Raw genomic sequence first — 25873 nt, forward strand, 5'->3', positions numbered from 1 at the left:
TTTAGGAGACACTTTTATAGATTTACAAGCATCCTGCCTAGCAGGACTGTCAAAATGTGTGCAGTAAACTAGTCAAAGTACATGTAACTACATGCATGTCTCACCTTCCACAAGCGATTTGCGTGACAATGCTTCCCATAAGTTCAAACACTTTCCTGGGATTGATCTCATGATTTGTAGAATTGTGACCAAGTTGTCCATAACCTCCAGCTCCAAACGTAAAAACGCCTCCTTCCTACAAAAACCAAAGAACAAAATTAAAGGGAATCTGTCATCAGGTTTTAGCTATGAAATCTGACAGCAGCATGAGGCAGGGACAAAGACGTTGATTCCAGCGATCATTTAGTGATAATCTCATGCTGATACAACACTGTATTAAAACCGAAAAATTCACAACCCTGTAACGCATAGGCAGCCTCAATAGTAAAAAGTTGGTCACACTCGTCAAACACTATATTTGACGAGTGTGACCAACCTGTCAATCAGTTCTCCAAGCGATGCTCCAGATCGCTTGGAAAACGCTAGCATTCTGCAAGCTAATTACGCTTGCAAATCGCTAGTTTTTCCGCGGGAAAATCGCGGGAATTTATAATGCGATTTTCCCGCGGAATGGAATTCCGGAATTCTCGCGGTAACTTCCGCGGGAATTCCACTACATGTGAACTTAGCCTTACATAGTCACCTTTGTAAAAGACTCCTGTCCACAGACTCAGTCAGACTCTAACCTCTACAACATGGGCAAGACCAAAGAGCTTTATAAGGATGTCAGGAACAAGATCATAGACCTACACAAAGCTGGAATGAGCTACAAAACCATAATTAAGATGCAAGGTGAGAAGGAGACAACTGTTGGTGCAATAGTAAGAAAATGGAAGAAATACAAAATGACTGTCAATCAACATCGATCTGAGGCACCATGCAAAATCTCACCTCGTGGGGTATCCTTGATCATGAGGAAGGTGAGAGATCAGCCTAAAGGTACACGGGGGGAACTTGTTAATGATCTAAAGGCAGCTGGGACCACAGTCACCAAAAAAAACCTCTGGTAACACATTACGCCGTAAAGGTTTAAAATCCTGCAGTGCCCGCAAGATCCCCCTGCTCAAGAAGCAGGTGCAGGCCCGTCTGAAGTTTGCGAATGAACATCTGGATGATTCTGTGAGTGATTGGGAGAAGGTGCTGTGTCCAGATGAGACAAAAAAGGAGATTTGTGTACTCACCGTAAAATCTCTTTCTCTTAGCCTTTAATTGGGGGACACAGAACCTTGGGTGTTATGCTGCTGTCCACTAGGAGGCGACACTATGCATAATCTGAAAAAGATTAACTTTGGCTCATCCTCTGCAGTATACACCCCTGGACGGCGTCAGCCTTCTCCAGTTTTGTGCCAAAGCAGAAGGAGGAACGTAACCAAATAACATAACCATGCCTGTAAGAAGGCTACTATGTACGAGCTCAAGAACAATATGAGAACTCAACAGGAAACAACGGCCCGTAAGGGCAACAGGGTGGGAGCTGTGTCCCCCAATTAAAGGCTAAGAGAAAGAGATTTTACGGTGAGTACACCAAAATCTCCTTTACTCTGTCGCCTAATTGGGGGACACAGAACCTTGGGACGTCCCAAAGCAGTCCCTGGGTGGGAAGCAGTGGACGAATATTGTGCTGACAGTCCCCTAGACTTGGGGTACTGCCGCCTGCAGAACCAGTCTACCCAGGCTCGCATCCGCTGAGGACTGGGTATGAACACTGTAGTGTTTCGTAAACGTGTGTAGGCTAGTCCAAGTGGCCGCCTTGCACACTTGTTGTGCTGAAGCCTGATGCCGAATGGCCCAGGAGGGCCCTACTGCCCGTGTAGAGTGTGCCGTGATACCGGCCGGAAGAGGGGAACTGTTAAGTCGGTAGGCCTCATGTATGGTGGACTTGATCCACCTGGCAAGGGTAGCCTTGGAAGCCAGCAACCCCTTGCGACTACCTTCCGGAAGAATGAAGAGGGAATCGGATTTCCGGAAAGGTGCAGTCCTGGACACGTAAATCCGCAATGCTCTGACTAGGTCAAGCGTATGCAGAGCCTTCTCCACTCTATGGACCGGAACCGGGCAAAGGGAAGGCAGTGAAATCTCTTCGTTAAGGTGAAAGTTGGACACAACCTTCGGAAGGAAGGATGGTACCGTGCGGAGAACCACCTTGTCCTGGTGAAAGGCTAGGAAAGGTCGTCTGCAGGAAAGTGCTGACAATTCCGACACTCTGCGTAACGAGGTGATAGCCACTAGAAAAACCACTTTCTGAGACAGAATGGAGAGTGGAACTCCTCTAAGAGGTTCGAAGGGTGGAGCTTGCAATGCTGTCAGGACCAGATTGAGGTCCCACGTATCCATCGGACGTTTGTAGGGAGGAACCAATCGGGAAACTCCCTGGATGAAAGTCCTTACTTGCGGTTTAATAGCAATGCGCTTTTGAAAAAGGACTGAAAGCGCCGACACCTGACTCTTAAGCGAACTTAAGGATAGCTTGGCATCTAGGCCCGATTGAAGAAAACCTAGTACCTTCGGGAGGGAATAAAGGAGTGGGACTTGTCCATGAGATTCGCACCAAGAAAAGAAGACTCTCCAGGTACGATAATAGAGCTTGGCGGAGGCAGGCTTCCTTGCCCTGATCATAGTTGCAATGACTGCCGGTGAAAAACCTGCCTGGGTTAGAATCCAGGTTTCAAGGGCCATGCCGTCAAATTGAGAGCCCCTGAATTCTGGTGGAAGAACGGACCTTGAGACAGAAGGTCGTGGCGGTCGGGTAGACGCCAGGGGGCGTCTGCCGTAAGTTGGACGATGTCGGCGTACCAAGTACGTCTGGGCCAGTCTGGCGTGATGAGGATGGTCGGAACTCCCTCTTGCTTGATCTTCCTCACGACCCTGGCGATTAGGGGGAGGGGTGGAAAAATGTACAGGAGTCGGAACTGGGACCAGTCCTGGACCAGGGCATGCGCTCCGAGCGACCGCGGGTCGTGTGTCCTGGCCATGAAATTGGGAACCTTGGTATTGAGATGGGATGCCATTAGGTCCACATCCGGGGTTCCCCAGCGTTGACAGATCTGGTAAAAAATCTCGGGATGGAGAGACCACTCCCCCGAGTCCATTCCTTGCCTGCTGAGGAAGTCGGCTTCCCAGTTTTCTACACCCGGAATGTGTACCGCAGAAAGTACCGACCTTGTGTCTTCCGCCCAGCGGAGGATATGAGCCACTTCTCTCATCGCCTGGGCGCTGCGGGTCCCGCCTTGGTGATTCACGTATGCCACAGCCGTGGCATTGTCCGACTGTATCCGTATGTGCGAGGCTGCAAGCAAGTGATGAAAGGCTCTCAGTGCCAAGAGAATGGCCCTGATTTCCAGAACATTGATGGGCAATGTCACTTCCCTCGGTGACCACTTGCCCTGTGCCCTGTGATGTAGGTGCACCGCCCCCCAGCCTGTCAGGCTTGCATCGGTAGTCAGGATCTTCCATTGTCCTGAGAGGAATGGCTTCCCTCGTGTATGCGAGGTTGGTTTGAGCCACCAATGCAGGGACCTCCTGGTTGATGACGTCAACCTGAACTCCCTGTCGAGGGAGAAGGGGTTCCTGTCCCAAGATCCGAGTATGGCTAGTTGAAGGACCCTGAGGTGAAACTGGGCAAATGGCACTGCCTCTATTGCTGCTGCCATCCTGCCGAGGATTCTCATGGCAAACCGGAGAGATCGAGGAGGACTGCGAAGGAGTGTGCGAACTCCCAGACGGATGGCCAGTGTCTTGTCCTTGGGAAGGAGCACCAGGCCCCTGGTGGTGTCGAATACCATTCCCAGGAATGTTAGAGTCCGAGTTGGGATGGTCGATGATTTCTGTAGGTTGACTAGCCATCCCAGGTGACTCAGAGTGTCTAGAGTGATTGAGACACTGACCTCGCAGTCTTTGAAAGTGGGAGACTTGACGAGGAGGTCGTCCAGGTACGGGACGACTAGAATGCCTCTTGAGTGCAGGACGTCCATGGTGGCCGCCATGACTTTGGTGAACGTTCTTGGAGCCGTGGCGAGTCCGAACGGAAGGGCGACAAACTGGTAGTGGTTTTGGTTGACCGCGAACCTGAGAAACCTTTGGTGGGCGGGAGCAATTGGTATGTGGAGATACGCATCCTGTATGTCTATGGAGGCGAGGTATTCTCCCTGCTCCATGGATGCAATGATGGACCGGAGGGACTCCATGCGGAAATGACGGACCCGTACGTAATTGTTGAGCTGTTTTAGGTCCAGTATGGGTCGGACGCCGCCTCCTTTCTTGGGGACTACGAACAAATTTGAGTAGAATCCTCGGAATCTCTCGTTCGCGGGAACCGGCACCACAACTCCTGATTGAAGGAGAGAGGAAACCGCTTGGTGGAAAACACGAGCCTTTTCTGGTGGTGTTGGAGGAACAGAAAGGAAGAACCGGTTCGGTGGAACGGAAGTGAACTCTATCTTGTATCCGGAAGACACTATTTCCCTGACCCACCTGTCTTCTGTAATAGGCAGCCAGACTTGCTGAAAGAGTAAAAGTCGGCCGCCTACTGGTGGGGTGTCTTCCGGAGGTCTCGAGTCATGATGAAGTGAAGTTCTGAGGTTTTCCTCCCTTGGGTTTCGCTTGGTCTGCTTTCGACTGCCAAGCCCTGTCCGGTCGCTGCTGCGTCCGTGGGTTGTCTCTGCGTGGAGAACGGTTGCGGTTTTACACTGGGCGCGAAACGGACCAGCCCGAGGAATTCCGAAAGGATCGGAATCGCGTCTGGTTTCTTCATTTAAACGTGCGTTTCGGTTTTAGTTGAGGGAGAGAGGTACTCTTACCCCCGGTGGCATTGGCTATCATGGTGTCCAACTTTTCGCCGAAAAGTCTACCAGTAGAATACGGAAGTCGCGTGAGGGACTTCTTTGAGGCCGCATCCGCTTTCCATTCTCGCAGCAGGAGGATGCGTCGGATCGTGATGGCGTTTAATGCTATTCCCGCTACACCTCTGGCGGAACCCAGGGCTGCATGAATCATGTAGTCTGCTACCACTGCCATCTGGACCGCTTGGTCCGAGAGCTCAGGATTTGAAGCCTGAAGACCCTCCTGTAGTCTTTTGGCCCAAGCTAGGATGGCCTTGGCTGCCCAAACTGAAGCAAACACAGGGCCCAGAGAGGCGCCTGCCGCTTCGAAAATAGAACGAGCCATGCGTTCTACTTGCCGGTCTGCTGCGTCCCTGAGGGTTGAGCTATCCGGCAGAGAGAGTAAAGTCTGCGCTGCTAGCCTAGAAACCGGAGGGTCCACTTCAGGTGGATCTGCCCATTGTTTGGTGTCTTCCTGTGGGAAGGGGTACTTCGCTTCCAGATATTTGCGATTAGCGAATTTTTTGTCAGGCTGCGCAAACTGTTTGGTAAGTATTTTCTCAAACTCATCGTGATTAGGGAAGACCTTAGGTGGTTTTTGAACATTTTCGAAGCAAATCCTATGTTTTGGGACTTCCGGGGGCGACTCTGGAATTTTTAGCACCCGATGAATAGAAGAAATTATGTCCTCAACTAGCGCTGTATTGCTAGAGGGAGAAGGTACCACGGACCTGACCGTTTCATTATCTGAGTCGGAGTCACAGATGCCCTCCGAATCCTGTGCCTCGCTAAGGTGATCCCTGGAGGGCGACCTGGGGCGGGGGTCTTCTGTGGTGAGGGATCCCTGTGGTAAATTGCACTGTCTGTCTGTGGCAGGGGACTGCCCAGGAGACCTGGAATGACGCTGTCTCTCCCTAGAGGGGGACGACCTTGTGCTATAGTGCTACTCAGGTGATCGAGACCTGTGAGTCCGCTTACGTCTGTGAGAGTCGGAAGCAGCATGTTCCTGAGACAAGCTGTCCGTTTGCTGTGTACCGTCCATAGCCGGGGCCCGACTCTGCAGAGCTTGCAGCAATGTAGCAGTTAGGTTGTCTATGGACTGTGACATAGACTGAGACATCTGAGTTGCCCATTCCGGCGTGGCCTGTGACACTGAAGTGTCAGTAGGGACTCCCTGGGGTTCTGACCCAGAGTTCTGGATGCAGTCCCGGCAGTGCGGATACGTGCTGCCACTAGGGAGCGTGGCTTTGCAGGCTGTGCAGAATGCATGGAAACATTCCTGCCTGGTTCTCTTCCTTGAGCCCGGCATAGTGCACAGAGGCTGGCTATAAGGGACCGTACAGGGGTGGCTACGCAGAGGGAACCCACAGAGAGCCTTATAGGAAGTATAGATTCACAGCTGAGTAATGAAAACCCAGCTGTGAGCTTACCCCACCGGTGTGCCCCTAGGTCCAGCGCCGACAGATCCCAGTTCTGTGCCCCCCGGAGACAGCTGTGATGCTTCTCTCCTGGATCTCATCCAGAAAAAATGGCCACCGGGGCTCTGAGGAGAGGGAGGAGGGGGCGGAGAGCTGAAAAGGGCGCGCTGGCTGTGTAAAAACGCCCCCTTTCTGCCTCAATCCGCCCCTTCTATGACACTCCAGTGTGTCATTTTGGTCATCCGGGGGGCGGGCCGGGGGGCGGGGAAAAGGCGGCGGCTTCAGCTAGGCCGAAGCCGCGGTCTAAATTTGAAGCCTGATGCCCAGGAGGGCTCCAGAGCGGCGCGGTAGTCCGGGGAGGGGGGGGGGGGGCGGATTTGTACCAGACCCCCCCAGAACGGTCGACTGGATAGCGGTGGGGGTAGCAGGGGTAGCGGTTTTTGTATGGGGGGCCCCTGAAGGGCTATGGAGCCGCTGCTGCTGCAGAGACAGGGACGCAGCAAAAGCCCTGTTTCTGCTGTGCCATCCAGTCCGCACCCTCCCCCGGCCCCCACAGGATCCCTCAGCCGGCCTGGGGTCCCTGGAAGCTGCGGAATGCTGCCTGATCTCCGACCCTACCTGAGGCGTCTCAACCTAATACCCCCTGCGGGGGATTAGGGAGGGTGCGTCTGTCACCGTCAGGGGGTCTTCATCCTCGCCTCAACCTCAACCCAGACCCCTTAAAGGGGTTGGGGAAGGAGGGGGGTCTCGACCTCGAACCAGGACCCGAGGGACTGGGGAGGGAGCGACATGGGGAAAAAACCACCTCGACCTCAACCGGGTACCCCTAATAGGGGACCGAGGAGGGAGCCATGCCGGGAGTCTCGCTGGAGACCCACTTTTCTTCATCTGTATTTCCGTGAAAAAAAGGAAAAAAAACGGAAGAAAAAAAGGTGTGCCTCCTTGCGACACTAAGCAAAAACTGGAGAAGGCTGACGCCGTCCAGGGGTGTATACTGCAGAGGAGGAGCCAAAGTTAATCTTTTTCAGATTATGCATAGTGTCGCCTCCTAGTGGACAGCAGCATAACACCCAAGGTTCTGTGTCCCCCAATTAGGCGACAGAGTAATTGAGGTCTTTGGCATTAACACAAATCGAAGAGAAATGCTGCCTATGACCCAAAGAACACCGTCCCCACTGTCAAGCATGGAGGTGGAAACATTATGTTTTATGGGTGTTTCTCTGCTAAGGGCACATGACTACTTCACCGCATCAATGGGAGAATGGATGGAACCATGTATCATAAAATCCTGAGTGACAACCTCCTTCCCTCTGCCAGGACATTAAAACTGGGTCGTGGCTGGGTCTTCCAGCAAGACAATGACCCAAAACATACAGCCAAGACAATAAAGGAGTGGCTCAAAAAGATGAACATTAAGGTCATGGAGTGGCCTATCCAGTCTACAGACATTAATCCCATAGAAAACTTATGGAGCGAGTTGAAGCTCAGTTGCCAAGCGACAGCCTCAAAATCTTAATGATTCAGAGATGATCTGCAAAAAGGAGTGGACCAAAATCCCTCCTGACATGTACGCAAACCTCATCATCAACTACAAGAAACGTGTGGCTGCTGTGCTTGCCAACAAGGGTTTTGCCACCAAGTATTAAGTCTTGTTTGCCAGTCACTGCAAAATGCAAATACATTAATATAATTTATACAATGTGATTTTCTGTTTTTTTTATTCTATCTCTTAATGTTAAAATTAACCTACCCTTAAAATTATAGACTGTTAATGTCTTTGTCAGTGAGCAAAGTTACTTTTTTCCCCACTGCAAGTTTCATTGCAAAGTGGCAACCAAAGCCACAACGATACCACAAGCGCATAGGGAGCAGTTCAGATGCACCATAGCACTGTGCTGTGTGGCAGACGTTGCTGTGCCTGTAGGGTGATGTGGCCTGCAGCCATGGGGGTTTTGCCTTGCCGTATGGATGCAGTAGGACACCCAAGTGTTCCTCCCGGCTGCTGCAGTGTCGCTTACAAGTGTAGAGACCCAGCGGGGAGTTCACCATTATGCATTAGTGGGCTTTATAGATTCTGATCAAAATGTTAACTGAGAACCTTGTTAAGTTTCCTTAGCAGCAACAGATAAATGTGTAATATTTCACTGTACGATACATATCTTTTCAACAGTTCTGTTACACTGTAAAAGTATAACCATACGCCCATTCTCCTGGGACGTGGCTACTTCTTGCGAACTTATCCATACCTTTGTTAGTGCAGCAGTATGATCTTCACCACAGCAGATATGTGCAATTTTCTGACTTCGTAATGATTTCAGGAGACATGGACAAGGTCTGTCTGTAGGTATAAGAAGTAAAGCGTGATTGACCAGAACACTATGGCCCCCGATTCATAAAGACCAATGATTTTCATGTCTTAATGAGGGGGCGTGGAAGAGTATGTGGCTCCTAATTCATGAAGAAGCGCATCACACCAGAAATCTTACTCCAGTCTCTGACAGGAATAAGATTTCATGAGCAAGGAAACGCCACAGAGAGCTCATCGTTAATTAGTCGAGCTCTGAGTCATGCCCCCATGAAACCCCACCTCTGCCTATTTTGGAGGAACTGGGAAAGACTGGGGTGAAAATGCCAAAAATTGTAACATTTTTGGGCAACTCTGAACTGCAACGCAATTTACGACAGAATTCTGGCTAAATTATTTTTTGATGTATCTATGAGTGTGATTCTAAATTTATGAGTGTTTATTATAATTTACTATTTATAAATAAGCTCAAGAACACAAGGCAAGATTATATAAAAGCCGCTTTTATCAGCCCTTTGTAGTTATAAAGCTTTCTTACCCATTTCATCATTGAGACCAAGCTGGCCAAATTTATTCCGTCCCCAACCAAAAACAGCCCCTGATGATGTCAGAGCAAAACTATGCGCTCCCCCAGCAGCAATCTGGCGAAAAGGGATCCCAGGTAAAGACTTCAGTGGTCTAGGGGTCATTTCTTTCTTGATCTCAGAGCCTAATCCAAGCTGGCCATATCGGTTGTCTCCCCAAACAAAAATTTCACTTTCTATGGAGTAAAACATTCAAGAAAATAACTTAAAATAAAATATATACGTTTAATTTCACCATTGTTTTTACTCAAACGTAACTACAAAGTTTATAATGTAATAGCTGAATACTTTTTCTCCTTATAATCGGAGTATTGATACATTACATAGAAACCTAGTGATTTCATGAAACAATCCTGACAACCTGGAGCAATAGGCACAGGGGGAACTAATACAATCAATTTAGGCAGTATGATAAGGCTGAAAGTGTTCTATGCTATAGAAATTAACGCATTGAAGACAAAAGATAAAAACGGAAACACATTTGCTAAAAATCAGCTGAAGTTGATGTGATGCGAAAATGCCTTCCTCCAGAAGAAGATTCACACTTTTCCTGTTAAAATCTCTCTTAGCTTAAAGGGAAATTCAACGTAAAAAATAAAAATTTTTAGATGTACTTTTATTAAGAAATGTTATGTCAGTCTCTTACTTGTTTGTATCACTAAATATCACTTTGGGGCCATAGCATAACAGTTCATGAAATTACATTAACTGTTCCACACAAGCCATTTACAGGAAGGAACATAAACTACTATCACAGTTACTAATGGTTATTAGACAGCTCCCATCACAGATGACAGTTCAGCCTCATTGACTGTATTTATGTGTACATGTTCTTGTCAATTTAAATAGACTATAAAAGACGATAATCACGTTGTCTTCCCCAATAGTCAGACATGGTACCGGCTGTAGCTGCCCATGTGGTGCTGTGCAGAGGTCTCTTGGGATCGACATTAGATTGAGCAGAAGCCCACGAGGCCGAACATTAGGAAAGTGAGAACAATATATGTAAAATTATAGTGATATCCAACGGGAATGCTATAATTAAAAGATGTCTCTTTTCAATATAAAATCTATCGGGCTGCACTGTGGCTCAGCAATGCAGTCTTGCAGTGTTGGGGTGAAATCCCACCATGGACAACATCTGCAAGGAGCTTGTATGTTCTCCCTGTGTTTGCATGGGTTTCCTCCAGGTTCTCTGGTTTCCTCCCACACTTCAAATAGGGATTCAATATTGTGAGCCCCAATGGGGACAGCGATGATAATGTATGTAAAGCTCTATGGAATATGATAGCGCTAAATAAATGAGTAAAATAAAAAAATAAAATAAAAATCTGAGCCACAAGGAATCTTGATGATCTCACACAAAATACTAATTCTGCTAATAACACATTACCTCTGGAGAGTGAGATTGAATGCTTATGACCACAGGCAACCTGCACAATCTGAACATCAGATAAACTCTTAATATTTCTAGAACAGAAATAAAATATGGTTAGAATAAGAAATAAAATACTACATACAAAGTAGATACAGTGTCATGGAATGGCGAGATCAGATAAATCTCAATAGGTAATAATTTAAGCTTCTGTGTCTCCAGATTTCACAACACAATCAGAATAAATTACTAATCCGATTTCTTAGACCTGATGAGAATGGTGTACATACTATGATATTCTATGTCAGAACGGTTGCATAATAACTTATAAAAGTTTAGACTTAATTTCTGCCCAGCTAGACAGACTGACAGCTCCTCAGTGTCCCTTCTGCTGCAGAGATCTCACACCAATTATAGTGCCTTGCGAAAGTATTCGGCCCCCTGTGGAACTTTTCAACCTTTTCCCACATATCATGCTTCAAACAAAGATACCAAATGTAAATTTTTGGTGAAGAATCAACAAGTGGAACACAATTGTGAAGTTGAACGAAATTTATTGGGTATTTTAAATTTTTGTGGAAATTCAAAAACTGAAAAGTGGGGCGTGCAATATTATTCGGCCCCTTTAACTTAATACTTTGTTGCTCCACCTTTTGCTGCGATTACAGCTGCAAGTCGCTTGGGGTATGTCTCCATCAGTTTTGTACATTGAGAGACTGAAATTCTTGCCCATTCTTCCTTCGCAAACAGCTCGAGGGGGCCAAATACTTTCGCAAGGCACTGTAGTACAAGCTGTAGATGTCAGTCAGGCTGTCAAAGTGTTTATGGCAGAAATCTTGGAAATTGTGCAAAAATGTTGATACCTATGGTGCTTTCACGCTAGTTTCGGTCAGCTCCATCAAAACATGGAGCTAGGGTTGAATGGGCATGATGCCGCTGGGTCGTCCAATTTATGACTAATTGTGGCATAGCTTACTCCAATCTCCACAATGTTAGTCCTGATGAATTGGGCCTTGGCCTCACGAGCTCTCATACACATCTGTGCATCATGGTCTGTGTATGGACTACAATGAAAGGAATGGCCGCGTGTCTCCCAACTCAAATTTAAACCAATACCTGGAGTCATTTCAATAGCACCACTTATACATCCATTCTGACATGGTTTTCAAGGCAAATACAGCAGTCTCATAATGTAAGGTCTTTATAATAAGGTACACGGTTTCTTCTGACACATCCCTTAATAGCATTTGCTAAAACGATCTTTGTAAAGTACATGTATTAAAATTTCTGAATTAATTAGCAGTTTCAGTCCTGTCAGCAGAAGACAGGATGTAGTTTAACTTCCTCACTCTTGAGCGCAGATTTGTCCAGCTATACCTGAACCACCTCCCTGCATCGAATGGGTGATGAGGGCATAGACACAGAGAAGCAAGCTTCATCCTGTCCTTGACCAACTGACAAAGGGCAAGAAATATATATATTTTTTAAATTCGTTTATTAAACCATAAGCGGTTATATAATACCCACATTTAGTATATGAAGTTAAGCTTGATACAAAATATACTTATGCTCAAATAACATGAAAATGTGAAGCATGTGTGCATCAATTGTACATAAATAAAGCAAAACATAATAGCAATTGAATCACAATAGCGTTGTGTTATTATGCCAATAATAAAACCTGCCTAGCTTTTAAACCATACCTACGTCTACAAAAACACAAACTATACCGCAGCCTACTTCAACATAATGAGCTGTTTACTGTGCGACATCCACGCTCTGCAAAGCAGGGCTGTGGAGTCGGAGTCGGAGTTAGTTTTGGTTGGAGTCGGAGTCGGTAGAAATGTACCGACTCCAGCTTTAAAAAAAATGTATTAATATTTCATAATTGAACTTTCATATGAATTTTATAAATGTTACTCAAATATATATGTTCTACCAAACTATGAACAACAGTGATAAGCAGTTCTGCTGGAGATAGAGACATTTCTTACTTCTTGTGTGTCACTGTTCTCCACTGCCCTTATCTAATCTTATACTTGGTTAACCTCATGCTGCCCCAACCCCCCTACTTACAATGTATGAAACTGAAAGAGAAAATGTGTTGCAAATTCTTAGTAGTAAAGCTCCTCCTCTAGACTAGATCATACTAGGTGTGCGTCTTCCAAGCATCTCACAGCTGCCTGCTACTCAGAAGAGGAAGACTGTAAGAAGTATTATCCTTTCAACAAACTTTGCATCAGTTAACTGTGAGTACATGAGGAATAATAACAGTATTACTGACCACTATATCAGTTGTACGACCTGGCAATAATTTTGTACAATTGTTTTTAGGAAAAACAATTATCATTTGAATTGTGAATGCAGAATTAAAAACCTGAGAATGTCAAAGAAGCATCACATTAAATCAGCTGTATTTGAACATTTCACCATCACTCAAGATAGAAAACATTATGTCTGTCAGTGTATGACAAATGATCCAGACGAAAACAAATGCTGTGAAGCCAAGATGAGTGCATATTCAGGCAAAGATAAAAATGCTCCTACCACAGCTTCTAATCTAAAGAGACATTTACAGCGCTTTCATCCAGAAGTACTGAAAGCAGTGGATGAGAAAGACTGCATCCAAACCAATGAACCAGTGCCCAGCTCTTCCAGCCAAACAAAGGAGCAGAGAACTTTGCAGCCATCAGTTGCAAGATATTTTGTCAGTGACAAAGTTACTGTGACAATGACAGTAGATACATTTAAAAAACAGATCATAGAGCTTGTTGTAAAGGATAGTGTGCCTATTTCATTATTTTCACGACCAGCTTTTATGTGTCTGAATGGGGAAATGGCCCGCAAGCTTGGTGTTTCTCTGGAGAGAGTATTAGAAAATTAGTAAATCGAAGAAGCTTTTAAACAAAAGGAAGAACTTAAAAAAACTCTCAAGGGACGCTTTCTGTTTCTTAAAATGGATGCCTGCACACGTCACAGAGTGAACTATTTTGCCATCAATGTCCGATTTGTTTGTGACAAAAATGAAATAGTTACCAAGACATTGGCAGTAAAAGACACCAAAGCTCATCACACCAGTGAGTTTCTCCAGGTCTTGGTGGAAAAGGTTCTGCAAGACTATGAACTTAAAAAAGAGCAAGTTCTTTCTGTCGTAACTGACAATGCTTAAAATATGATAAGTACTATTAAGCTAATGAATGAGAGTAATGATGGTGACCAGCAGCTAGAAGAACATTCTGGGTCCACAGACACAGAAATGTTTGAAATAGAGGAACACAGTATTGTAACTGAGGAGCAAACTGAAGTTGCTTCAGATGAACAGCAACATGATAGTTTAGATGATCTTGTTGAAACTGTGTCAATATGTTCTTTCATTCATCACATGCGCTGTGTTGTGCATACGCTACAGCTGGCTACAAGAGACAGTCTGCAAGAAGGACATGCTGCTGCACTGATTAGCAAGGTGAGAAAATTGGCTACTGTTGCCAGAACCCCTAAAGTTGACTCAATTTTGAAGAGACGTGCTGGAAAAGGGGCAATTATTGATCAAGCCACACGATGGGGCAGTACTTACTTAATGATTCAGCGCTTGGTTGAACTGAAAACCTTTCTTGTAGACATGGCTAACCCTCAACTGACGCTAAATGAAAGTCAGTGGAATCAGGTGACTGAGCTGGAAAAATTGCTAGAGCACCCATTTACAGTGACTAAAAAATTACAAGCAGAGGACTTAAAGGGAAGGTGCCGCAATTTTATATAATTTGCAAAAAAATAGTAAGTTACAAAACATGTTGTTTCAGCAAATGCTGTACTAACCAGGATTTATGGTTTGTTTGTAATAATGTTTTCATGTAGCCACTGGGCGCTGCCATCTTGATTTGCAGATCTGTGGAGGACTCATACAGTCTGCAAATATGGCCGTCCCTGCACATAGGAAACTGCGGTCGGCTTCCGACCGCACATTGCAGCCTCAGTAGCAGAGAACTGGGCACGCCCCTGTGGGCTGCACCATTCACTGCTGTAGGTGTGGCTGGGCGCCATTTTACTGTAGCCCAGTGCTATCTGCTGAGCTCCACTTACCCTCTATCACAGGACCACTTGTGGCATAACGGGTCCTGTGTTGTGAGGAGAGGCTGAAGAAAAGGAGAAGGTGGTCAGCAGAGGAGAGAAGCGCTCACTGGAGCCGGAGGATGGAGAGTGGTGAGTGCGGGTGACTTTCATCTATGCTCCTCTGTACTGCTTACTCCAGGCTCAGCCCTGTGCTTCCTGCTCCAGCTCCACTGTCCTCCTGCTCTGTCTCCGCCTCCTCACACACAGCCCCAGTGATCTCCGGTAATCTGACACCTTTGCTTTTATGGCTGTCTGAGGAGGACAGTGACTTATACAGCCCATAGTCTTGTGTATAATTGGGGGGGCTGGAAGTTTCACCAGTGTGGGAATATCTGTAATACTGTCTGCTGAGCCGTGTATCTAATCCTCTCCTGTGTGATCCTGACTGCTGAGCCGTGTATCTAATCCTCTCCTGTGTGATACTGACTGCTGAGCCGTGTATCTAACCCTATCCTGTGTGATACTGCCTGCTGAGCCGTGTATCTAATCCTCTCCTGTGTGATACTGCCTGCTGAGCCGTGTATCTAATCCTATCATGTGTGCTACTGACTGCTAAGCCGTGTATCTAATCCTATCCTGTGTGATACTGACTGCTGAGCCGTGTATCTAATCCTATCCTGTGTGATACTGCCTGCTGAGCCGTGCATCTAATCCTCTTCTGTGTGATACTGACTGCTGAGCTGTGTATCTAATCCTATCCTGTGTGATGCTGCCTGCTGAGCCGTGTATCTAATCCTATCCCGTGTGATACTGCTCTCCTGAAATACTCTGTGCTGCTGTCACTCTGCTCCCAGAATCCTTCCTGCCTGCCATCCTCGGTGACCGAAGACCCCATTCCTCTCCTCAGATCCCGTCCTGGCGATGTGTGAAACCGAGGGGACAGGGGCCTGATGTATGGTGGAAGGAGCAGGGCGACAGCAGCACAGAGTATTTCAGGAGAGCAGTGTGCTGGTCTGTGGGGGGCGCCCTGTTCGGTGCCAGGGATTGTACAAAGAGCGCTGTGTTTTATTCACATGGATGGACCGTCTGCTTGTCTGCTCCACAGAAATCCAGGAAACATGTCTGCTGATTGATGGCCTGTTCTGATCCAGACTTTACATGCAAAGGCAGTCAGTAACTTTGCAAGCCCCATCAAAATGGCTGCTCACTGTGTCTATAGATGTCATAGGTTTTTGTGCCAGATTTCAGTAGCTGCTCCCCCTAGTGTTAACAAGTGGAAATGCCAAACTTTTTAAAATTATTTTTCATATTTTGCAAAATTAAAAACCAACGATAATATTTTTTAAGAAAATGTAAACATTAATTCTTTACATTTTTTCAATTGCTGAAAAAAATTTTTTTGGATGGCACCTTCCCTTTAACTCCAGGTATTTTCTTAAAGGAGTGGAAGAACCTGATGTTTCGCCTGTCCCAAAAAGGAGGGTTAATTGCAAGTGGCATTGCTACATCAATGAAACGGAGAGAGGAGCTACTACTACAAAATAACATTCTTTTGGCAGCTGTTTATGTAGACCTTCTAGATGATCAACAGCTAAGTAAAGGAAAAGAAGCTCTGTTTGAAATAGCAGTAAGGATGAAAGGGTTGCAGAACAGTCAGGAGGAACAAGAAGAATTTGGTCGTCCTGCCACATCTTCACCCTCATCATCAACTGATGAAGAATTTAATTTCGAAAAATATTTGGATCACAAGGAGCGTGCAAAGCGTTCCCGCATAGAAGAAGAGTCATCCCCATCAAGGAACACAGCCAGTACATTTCAGCAGAATTTTTCATGTGCACTAAAAGAAATTGAGAAATTTGACCGTTCATCAAAAATAACAGTGCAACAAGCGATTCCTCTGTATCCTGACATTGTCAGAGATGTTGCCCGAGTGGTTACTGCTTTGCCACCAACACAAGTTAGTGTAGAGAGGTTGTTCTCTGCTCTCAAAATAATTAGATCAGATTTGAGGGCATCCATGAAGGAGGATCTGACAGAGGCAATACTTTTTCTGAGGACAAATTTATAGATTTCTTCTTATTAACTGCATAAAAGTGTTTATTGTGTTTATTGCATATTTACTTACAGTTTAGAAAAGTTATTTGCTATATTCTAATTGTATTCTAATAAATGTAGTTTTTGCTCTAAGTGGTCTGATTACTTATATGATGGTGAGAAACTGAATAAGCACGATGTTTAATATTTTACAACAGTAAATTTGTTGTTATGAATTGGCCATTTATGAAGGAGTCGGAGCCTGATAAAATCCAGGAGTCGGAGTCGCAACTGTGGCTTACCGACTCCACAGCCCTGCTGCAAAGTGAGGTGAGAGGAGTTCCACCTCTCCCAAATCTTTTCGAATTTACCCGGGCAGCCTCTGTTGTGATAAAGTGTACGTTCATATGGGATAATCGAATTTACCAAAGTGATCCAGGACCCAAGAGAAGGAGGTGAATTCCCCATCCACCGTAATGCTAGTACCTTTCGTACCATAAACAGTGTCTCTCGCAGAAAAATCCCAACATAGTGACCCCATGCCTCCTCATCCCATACGCCAAATAGACAGATCAGTGTCTCAGGGGGAACAGGGGTTTGTATCAAAGATGTCAATAATGACGTCACCTCCCTCCAATATTGTGCAACAACAGGACAGCACCAGATCATATGAATAAAGTCTGCATCTATTGAGTGACATCTCAAACACTCCGATGACGGGTATTGGCCCATATTAAAAAGAGTCGAATCGGAGTTAGATATGATTGATTAATAATATACAATTGTATCATCCTGTTGTCGGCAGACGGAGATTCCCAGATTGGCGACTCCAGGATTTCTTCCCACTCCTCTCCCTGTGTATCCGGGATGAGCCTTTCCCATTTCTTCTTAACAGAATCCAAGGCGCATTCTGTCCCCACTGACAACATATATGTATATAGAGAGGAGATGAGACCATGAGGGCCCTGTGATTTGAGGATCCCTATCAAGGGTAGAGATGAAATGGCATTATTTATACATATACATCTCATGTGTGATTGAAGAGCTGACCTTAGTTGTAAATAACGGAAAAACTGGGATCTCGGGACACTGCGATTAACTTGTAATTGCTCAAAGGACACCAAAGTTCCATGATCATATAGATCACCTATCGTAGAGACACTATACTGAACCCAGAACTCAGCAGATGGATGTTCAAGTAGCAGTGGGAGGTAGTCATTATTACATAGGGGCATTTCAGCTATGATATCCCCAAATCCAACCACCCCTTTAATCTGTCTCCATGTCAATCGTGCCAGACGAAGCAGAGGTAACAATCTCGAGACATTTATTTTCCTCATTTCCAAAAAACCCAGTGGGCAACCGATCCCTGTAGCATGAAGTAGATGACTCTCAGAATTTGGGAGATGACCTCCAGGCATCCATGTACTTATGGCCTTGGCCTGTCCAGCCAAATAATATAGAAAGAAATCGGGTAATGCTGCCCCCCCTCCCCTCTTGGGCCTCTGTAGAGTGGTTAGCTTAAGTTTAGGCCTGGCTTTCCCCCAAATAAAGTATGTGGTTTGGGAATTCAGATTAGCAAAAAAGGATTTGGGCACCACTACAGCACTATGTTGAAAAAAGTAACTAAGCTTGGCGAGTAATATCATTTTAATTAAATTAATACGTCCGGCTACAGACAGTGGAAGTTTACGCCAGATCACTAATTTACCTCTGACGGTCTCAAGCAATGGTTGTATATTGAGTTGTAGATCAAATTTACTATTCTGAGAAATATGAATACCAAAATATTTAAAACTGGATACAATGGGCTGTAAGGAGAGAGTCTCAAGTCGTGGCACCGGAGCATGGGAGAGAGGCATCAAAGCAGATTTCTCCCAATTTATATATAGGCCAGAATATTTACTGAATTTATTAATAGTAGTGATGACTCCTGTCAGAGTCTCCTCCGCTTTGTCCATAAATATCACCATGTCGTCAGCATATAGGCCCATGGTGTCTGTCCGACCTGCTATTTCTATACCAGCAACATTAGGGGAAGATCTTATACGAATTGCCAGTGCTTCAATAGCAAGAGCAAAAAGGGCCGGGGAAAGGGGACACCCCTGACGAGTTCCCCTATGCAGTGAAAATGGCTCAGATATGGAATTATTTACGATGACCCAGGCCATGGGCTTCATGTATAAAACACTGACCCCTTTTTGGAATCTATCACCAAATCCATACCTCTGCAAACATGCACGGAGAAAAGGCCATTCAAAAGAGTCAAAGGCCTTGGCCGCATCCAGCGATGCCAATGCCCATTCATTATCTGGTACCAGAGAGCTATATTGAACCACTGACTGGACTCGTCTGATATTAATGGAGGTGCTCTTACCAGGCATAAAACCAGTTTGGTCAGAGTTTACAAGATCTAATATGACTGAATTCACTCTTTTGGCCAAAATTTTCGTAAAAATTTTATAATCCACATTTACTAGTGATATGGGCCTATAAGATCCACAATCTAAAGGGTCCTTCCCCTCCTTTTTAAGAACTATTATATTGGCCTCATAGAAGGATTCCGGCATGCATCCCCCCTTCCCAAATCCCACGAAACACTGTCAACAAAAGGGGCGCCAGTATATCCTGGTATTTCCTATATAATTCCACAGGAAATCCATCCGGCCCAGGAGCCTTCCCGGAGGCCATGTCTTTTATGGCATCCTCTACTTCCTCCAGAGTAAACTCAGCATCCATAAAGGCCTGCTGGGAAGGACTTAGCGTAGGAAACTATGTTTGACATGACAAAAAATTTTAGACACTCCGGGCCATCCACATCAGTCTTAGAATTGTATAGTGAGCCATAATAGTCAGAAAAGCATTTCAGTATCTCCTCAGTTGAGGAAACCAAAGTACCCCCCGAATCACGAATCTGTAGAATTGTGTTAGTCGCATTATGCTGTCGTACTAAGTAAGCCAAAAATTTGCTTGCCTGATTCCCCATCTCAAAATAAGACTGCCGGGCAAAAAATAATTTATGTTTCGTCTTGGTGTCGGTGTACTGAGCATATAACCTTTGAGCAGTCAGCCACTCCACCCTATTACTGTTAGTGTGATCAGATATATAGGCTTCCTCCGAATCTTTCAGACGTCGCTCCATCTCGTCATCCTCTTCCGATGTCACCCGTTTAATGTAAGAGATCGTAGAGGATAAACAACCCCGTAAATAAGCTTTAAGAGCATTCCAAAATACATTAATATTTCGGGGTTCAGGGTGGGACGAGACGAAGCAACGTAACTGATCTATCGTTCTAGCTGGGGATGTTATCAACTTCAGCCAAAAAGGGTTCAACTTCCATGTTATCAGTCGATGGGCCGTACTTAAGCTTAAGAATAACTGGGCTATGATCCAAAATCCCCCTACTTCCATGTTTAATATCATCTACCCACGCCGCCAGACTGCTGGATCCAAAAATGTAGTCTATGCGAGACTGAGAGCGTTTAGTGGAGGAATGGCAAGTATACTCCCTTGTCTCTGGATGGCGCACTCTCCAAAGATCCAGCAACCCACTACCCGCCATGAATTGTGACAGTTGGGATGTGCCCGGGGGGGAACCCCACCCTGTACACCATCATCTAATCTCAATTTATCAAGATGGCTGTTCATGACCAAATTAAAATCTCCCATACAAATGACATGTGCATCTGGGTAATTCAAAGGGAAGCTCAATGCCTTCTGAATTATTGACATGGAGGGGGATTATAAATACAAAGAATAACATATTTCTGAGAGTTAATCAGCGCATTCACGAACACAAATCGTCCCTCAGGGTCTTTCCGGGCCTCCCACCGAACATCTTTATGAATTAAAAGTGAAAGTCCCCTTGAATAGCTGGTGTGAAAAGCATGTATAAACCATTGCACCCACCGAACTGTATCCCTGGTCAGGTGCGTCTCCACCAGAGCCACAATGTGAGGACGGTAATGTCTGCAAGAAATATTTTTAATGTGTGTGTATTAGAGAGATTGTTTTAACAGATGCATTGATTTTAGAATGTTTATTTTCTGATTCACCCCTTTAAGATGACCTAGAAGGCAAATTAATATGACTAGATATTTAGAAATATGTGCCACTAATTATAGCTAACAGGCCTTGCCCGTGAACCATCCCATAACTGTGTGAACAAGGCAGACACAGAACTCTGCAAACTTACTCAAAGCTTAGGCTGAATTTGCATTTTGACGCAAATCAAACCTTACACAAGTACTGTACATTAACCCACTGTAGGACAATCTAAAGAGAGGCCAAATGCACTTATGTCAGCCAAGATTGACAATTTTGATGGTGGCAGTCGACCAGTGAATGTGTATTAGATGTTCAGCAAAATTAGTATGGAAAATCTAAGAGATCAAACATGGTGAATTTCAACCAATGTCTGACTATGTTCTCAAGCAAGGAACGCTGCTGCCAGAGGCGGCCGGCAGAGGCTCTCCTTCAGGTCTTCATTGGTCAAACCAAGCGTACCCGTGTCTGGACAGGTCACGAGGCAAAGCTGTACGCCAAACAAGATATGAAAAAAGTGGAATCAGGAATGAGCGTTTTTTTAAAAAAAAAAAACCTCTACAGCACGTGCATCGTGTGCACTTCTTTCCTACTAAAATATCATTTGCCTGTGCTGCAGAGCTTAGACCCCGACCTAGTGCTGCTCACAAGTGAGGTTTTGTTAGACAATTTTATTTTAGGTAATCCTCTGAACGGTTTTCTAAAGCTCCACACACACTGGCCAAGTGAGACGAGCTTCACGGCAATATCTGCTGTAGATTTTCATTGTGCAAGCCACATGCCAGTACATTATAAGTGGAATGGGATTGCAAAACCTTAGTCACACTGAACAAAAAAAAAAAAATTGTGCCATGGCACGTTGGCAGATTCTCAAGAATTTTGTTTCAGATTTGTAGTTATGGTACATATAAGAAAGCAGTACATTTATAGGTGTCCGATTGGAAACCATTACCTTGGTACTCTGACATATTCTTCTATGATGGAAAGACCCAGCTGACCATCCCTAGACAGACCCCAAGAGAACACCTGACCTTTGTCATTTAGCGCTAGTGTGTGCGCTTCCCCACATGAGACCGCAACGATATTTTGAGCGTCAAGGGCGCCAACTTGCTCTGGAAAAAGAAAGTGAAAGCATTACTCACGACCCGGGAGTCTCAATATTTGAATAAAGTGGATTGGAAATGGTTTACGAGAACACAATGTTGGGAAAAAATTTGATGGGGTATAAAATTTTACTAATGTACTTTCCAGTGTGAATCTATGGCCCCTCTGGCCTAGAGCAGGAAGGAAGACTCTCCCTACAGTCCCACCCCGTATCACTGGCATATTATTAATTGAAAACTTCCAATACTGATTACAAAAAAAGAACCACAAGACAGATTTCTCCACCCCAGGTATCATTTTAATCAGTTTAACACTTCCAACCCGACAGTGTCTGTAGTTTACTTAGCAAAATCCTGCTGACAGGTTTGCTTTAAACAATTGTAAAGTAATGTGCTTGTACAGGCAACTGACTTTTTGGAGGATCATGAGTATTTTTGAGCAACTGTGAGAGCAATAACACCATTAATTTCTAGTTTTACTTGTAATTTTAGACTGAGATGTAACAAAACAAATCAAAAAGCACCATGACGGTTGTGACCAGCATGACACAACCTTTACATCCTCCTTAAGCACATTCATCACATCAGACAGAGTAAAGTGGTTGCATTTTACCAGATCTGTAATTCCAGTGTCTCCATTGGATGAATTTTGCAAAGTGCATCCATTTTTAAAGGGAATCTGTCACCCCATTTTTGTTCAATGAGCTGCGGCCACCGCCATCAGGGGCTTATCTACAGCATTCTGTAATGCTGTAGATAAGCCTCCGATGTAACCTGAAAGATAAGAACAATGAGCTATATTATACTTACCGGGGGGCGGGCGCGTTTGGCGTCGTTGTCCGGCGCCTCCCATCTTCTAGCGATGATGTCCTCCTTCTTACTTCTGCTGCGGCTCATGCGCAGGCGTACTTTATCTGCCCTATTGAGGGCCGAGTAAAGTACTGCAGTGCGCAGGTGCCGGGAAAGGTCAGAGAGGTCCGGCGTAAGAAGGAGGACGTCATCGCTAGAAGATGGGAGGCGCCGGACCGGACCACGACACCAAACGCGCCCGCCCCCCAGTGAGTATAATCTAACTCGTTTTTCTTTCAGGTTACATCTGGGGCTTATCTACAGCATTACAGAATGCTGTAGATAAGCCCCTGATGTCGGTGGCCGAATCTTATATACGAAAAAATAGGTGACAGATTCCCTTTAAAGAAGCACTTCGCCTCCTCCCATCATTTTTCTCTTAATATCTTGCAGTCATATTATTTAGTGCTGTGTACTTACAATTGCTCAGTTTACCCTTCTACCCAGCTAATTCTCTTTCTCATTAGGTGTATGATATCACATGATTACAAACTGACTAGCTGAATCCTTCTAAGCTCTATATAGAAACAGGAGGTCAATTTTCCTTGTAAGACTCATAAGTCACTGCAAAACTCAATAGCGGAGAGAGGAGGGAATGATTTCTGCAGGGACAAGAGACTTCCTGTTTCTACATAGAGCAGAGAAAAGAAGAATTTACTGGGTAGAAAGGCAAAATGAGCAATTGTAAGTAAACTGTGCTATATGAGGATTTCATTATATTAAACAGTATAAAAACTTTTATGGAAGGAGTGCTTCTTTACATATGAAATTGTGATTTTTGCCATGTCTGTGGTTACTAATAGAGTTGAGCGAATTAAGTTAGGAAACGATCGCTATATCGAAACTTGCCATATTGGTACCGAATTTATGTTTGACGATTGTTCTGAAAATATTTGCTCATTGCTACTCCCAATGACTCCAATGGCATTCGGCTATGTTCGGCGAATATCGCAAAAACCATATTCGCCGGCGAACGTAATCTGAACCGAATATTGAAAAATTTGCTCAACTCTAGTTACTATGCAGAAGACAACCAGAAAAAGACAAGTCCAAACATATATTTAGCTATAATGGCAGAGGACTCGGTGAAGTGTGGCAGCAGCAGAGTGAAAGTAGTCCTGTCAGCATGAGTCAACAGTTTCTGCTGGAAAACACCAGACGTTATTAACAGACGCTACAACCGTGCAATGTAACATGTCCTTACCTGGCTTTTTTCTGCCCTTCTCATGGCCCAATTGCCCCAAGTCGTTACAGCCACATGTGTAGACCGTCCCATCGTCCAGAACAAACACAGTATGTCTGCTTCCACAGCCAACATCCCGAACTGACTTGTTGGAAAAGAAGTTGCATCTTCTGGGCTCTGCAACGATTTCCTCATCAATTCCTCCTAATCCCAGCTGTCCGAAGGAAGCATTTCCCCAGCACAACATGTTTGTTGAGTTTCGAATATCAGGGATATTCCAGGATTACGGGCAGAGAAGGCTCTCTCAGTGATAGGACATTGAAGTGCTGCAAAGAATTATTTAAAAAAAATGCATAATGTCAGCATCCGTACAGGAATATGTAACACGATGTCTACCGACAAGCCCCAAGAGGCCTGAAACAAGCCAAATAAGAGACTAGTCACCTGTATGTGCACACGTTAAGTATACTGAAGTATTGGCATGAAAACACACTCACATTTTTGGCCGAATTTTTTATGCATTTTTCCCTCATTCATCAGAATAGGTGAAGAACGCTGCACAAGTTAACATAATTGACATGCTCCAGATTGAAAAGGCTTCAAATCTGTAAGGAAAAAATTAAGCAACAAGTACGTGCAATTTCAGAAATATTCACTTTGCCGGGTCTAGGAAATGCTCCAGCTTTTTGTGACAAAAAAAAAAAAAAAAGACAAAAACGCAGCAAATACTTAACGTGTGCACACACTCTTAGGCCATGCTCTCACAGTATTTTTAACCTTTTCTTTTCTGCAGCCAAAACCTGCTCTCGTGGCAGTAGAAAGGTTTTTCAGCATTTTCGATGTGGTTTTTTTTTATGCGAATTACCGAAACACGTGTGCTCTGTCTACAGTACATGTTTAACCCCTTAGTGACAGCCAATTTTCACCTTCCTGACCAGGCCAAATTTTACAATTCTGACCACTGTCACTTTATGAGGTTATAACTCTGGAACGCTTCAACGGATCCCGCTGATCCCGAGACTGTTTTCTCGTGACATATTGTACTTCATGTTAGTGGTAAAATTTCTTCGATATGACTTCCGTTTAATTGTGTAAAATAATGGAAATTTGGCAAAAAAAAAAATTGACATTTTCAAACTCTTAATTTTTATGCCACATTTAATCAGAGAGATAGGTCACACAAAATAGTTAATAAATAACATTTCTCAAATGTCTACTTTACATCAGCATAATTTTTGGAAAAACCATTTTTTTTTGTGACCACCCCACATTTGAAGCGACTTTCATGCTATGTGCCCACGTTGCAGAAATGCTGCGGAATTGTCCGCATTTCCACAACTCTCCGGGTAAAACGCATGTGGAATTCCCATGCATTTTCCTGCAAAACACAAGCGGTTTGCAAGCGTTTTTAGCGATTGACTGAGATTGACAGGTTGGTCACACTTGTCAAGCATAGTGCTTGACAAGTGTGACCAACTTTTTACTATTGATGCTGCCTATACAGCATCAATAGTAAAAGATAGAATGTTAAAAATAATAAAAAATAGGGATATTACTTACCCTCTGTCGGCCCCCGGAATCCTCCCGGCTCTCAGTGGCGCTGCCAGCAACTTCCGTTCCCAGGGATGCATTGCGCGAATGACCTCTGATGACATAGCGGTCACGCGACTGCGAAACAATCTGGGGTAATTCTCGCAATGCATCCCTGGGAATGGAAGTTGCTGGCAGCGCCGCGTGCACCACTAAGGACTCCGGGGGCCGACAGAAGGTAAGTATATCCCTATTTTTTTATTTTAATTCTATGTTTTACAGGAATATGGTACCCAGGGCATGGAGGGGAGTCTCCTCTCCTCCAGACCCTGGGTACCATCCACACATGAAGCGCTCACTTTACGCATGGTGGGCACAGCCACATACGTAAAGTGAGCGTTTCAATGCAATCCTATGGCATCGGAATCGCCGCGATTCCGCAGAATTAGTGGACATGCTGCGGATTTTACCGCTATGCGATTCCGCAGCACTGGCACAGCAACTGTGGAATCCCATAGGATTGCATGGGAATGCGTTTAAG

At 44.9% G+C, this 25873-nt stretch overlaps 1 protein-coding gene across 3 annotated transcripts in view; it reads right to left on the reverse strand.

The window, feature by feature from the left end:
• HERC4 (HECT and RLD domain containing E3 ubiquitin protein ligase 4) overlaps nt 1–25873 on the reverse strand; it is a 192147-nt gene that overhangs the window by 153378 nt on the left and 12896 nt on the right. For all 3 annotated transcript variants that reach the window (XM_073548139.1, XM_073548137.1, XM_073548138.1), the window contains exons 2-7: nt 23824–24128; nt 21620–21779; nt 10557–10633; nt 9118–9339; nt 8521–8612; nt 105–235 (exon numbers count right to left, since the gene is read on the reverse strand). In XM_073548139.1, the coding sequence (XP_073404240.1) occupies nt 105–235; nt 8521–8612; nt 9118–9339; nt 10557–10633; nt 21620–21779; nt 23824–24049 (908 nt within the window). In that variant the 5' untranslated portion in view covers nt 24050–24128. The remainder of the gene's footprint in view (nt 1–104; nt 236–8520; nt 8613–9117; nt 9340–10556; nt 10634–21619; nt 21780–23823; nt 24129–25873) is intronic.

Source organism: Dendrobates tinctorius, unplaced genomic scaffold (genome assembly GCF_039654945.1).
Source record: "Dendrobates tinctorius isolate UK_male_01 unplaced genomic scaffold, ASM3965494v1 ptg000156l, whole genome shotgun sequence".
NCBI classification, from domain to species: Eukaryota; Metazoa; Chordata; class Amphibia; order Anura; family Dendrobatidae; genus Dendrobates; species Dendrobates tinctorius.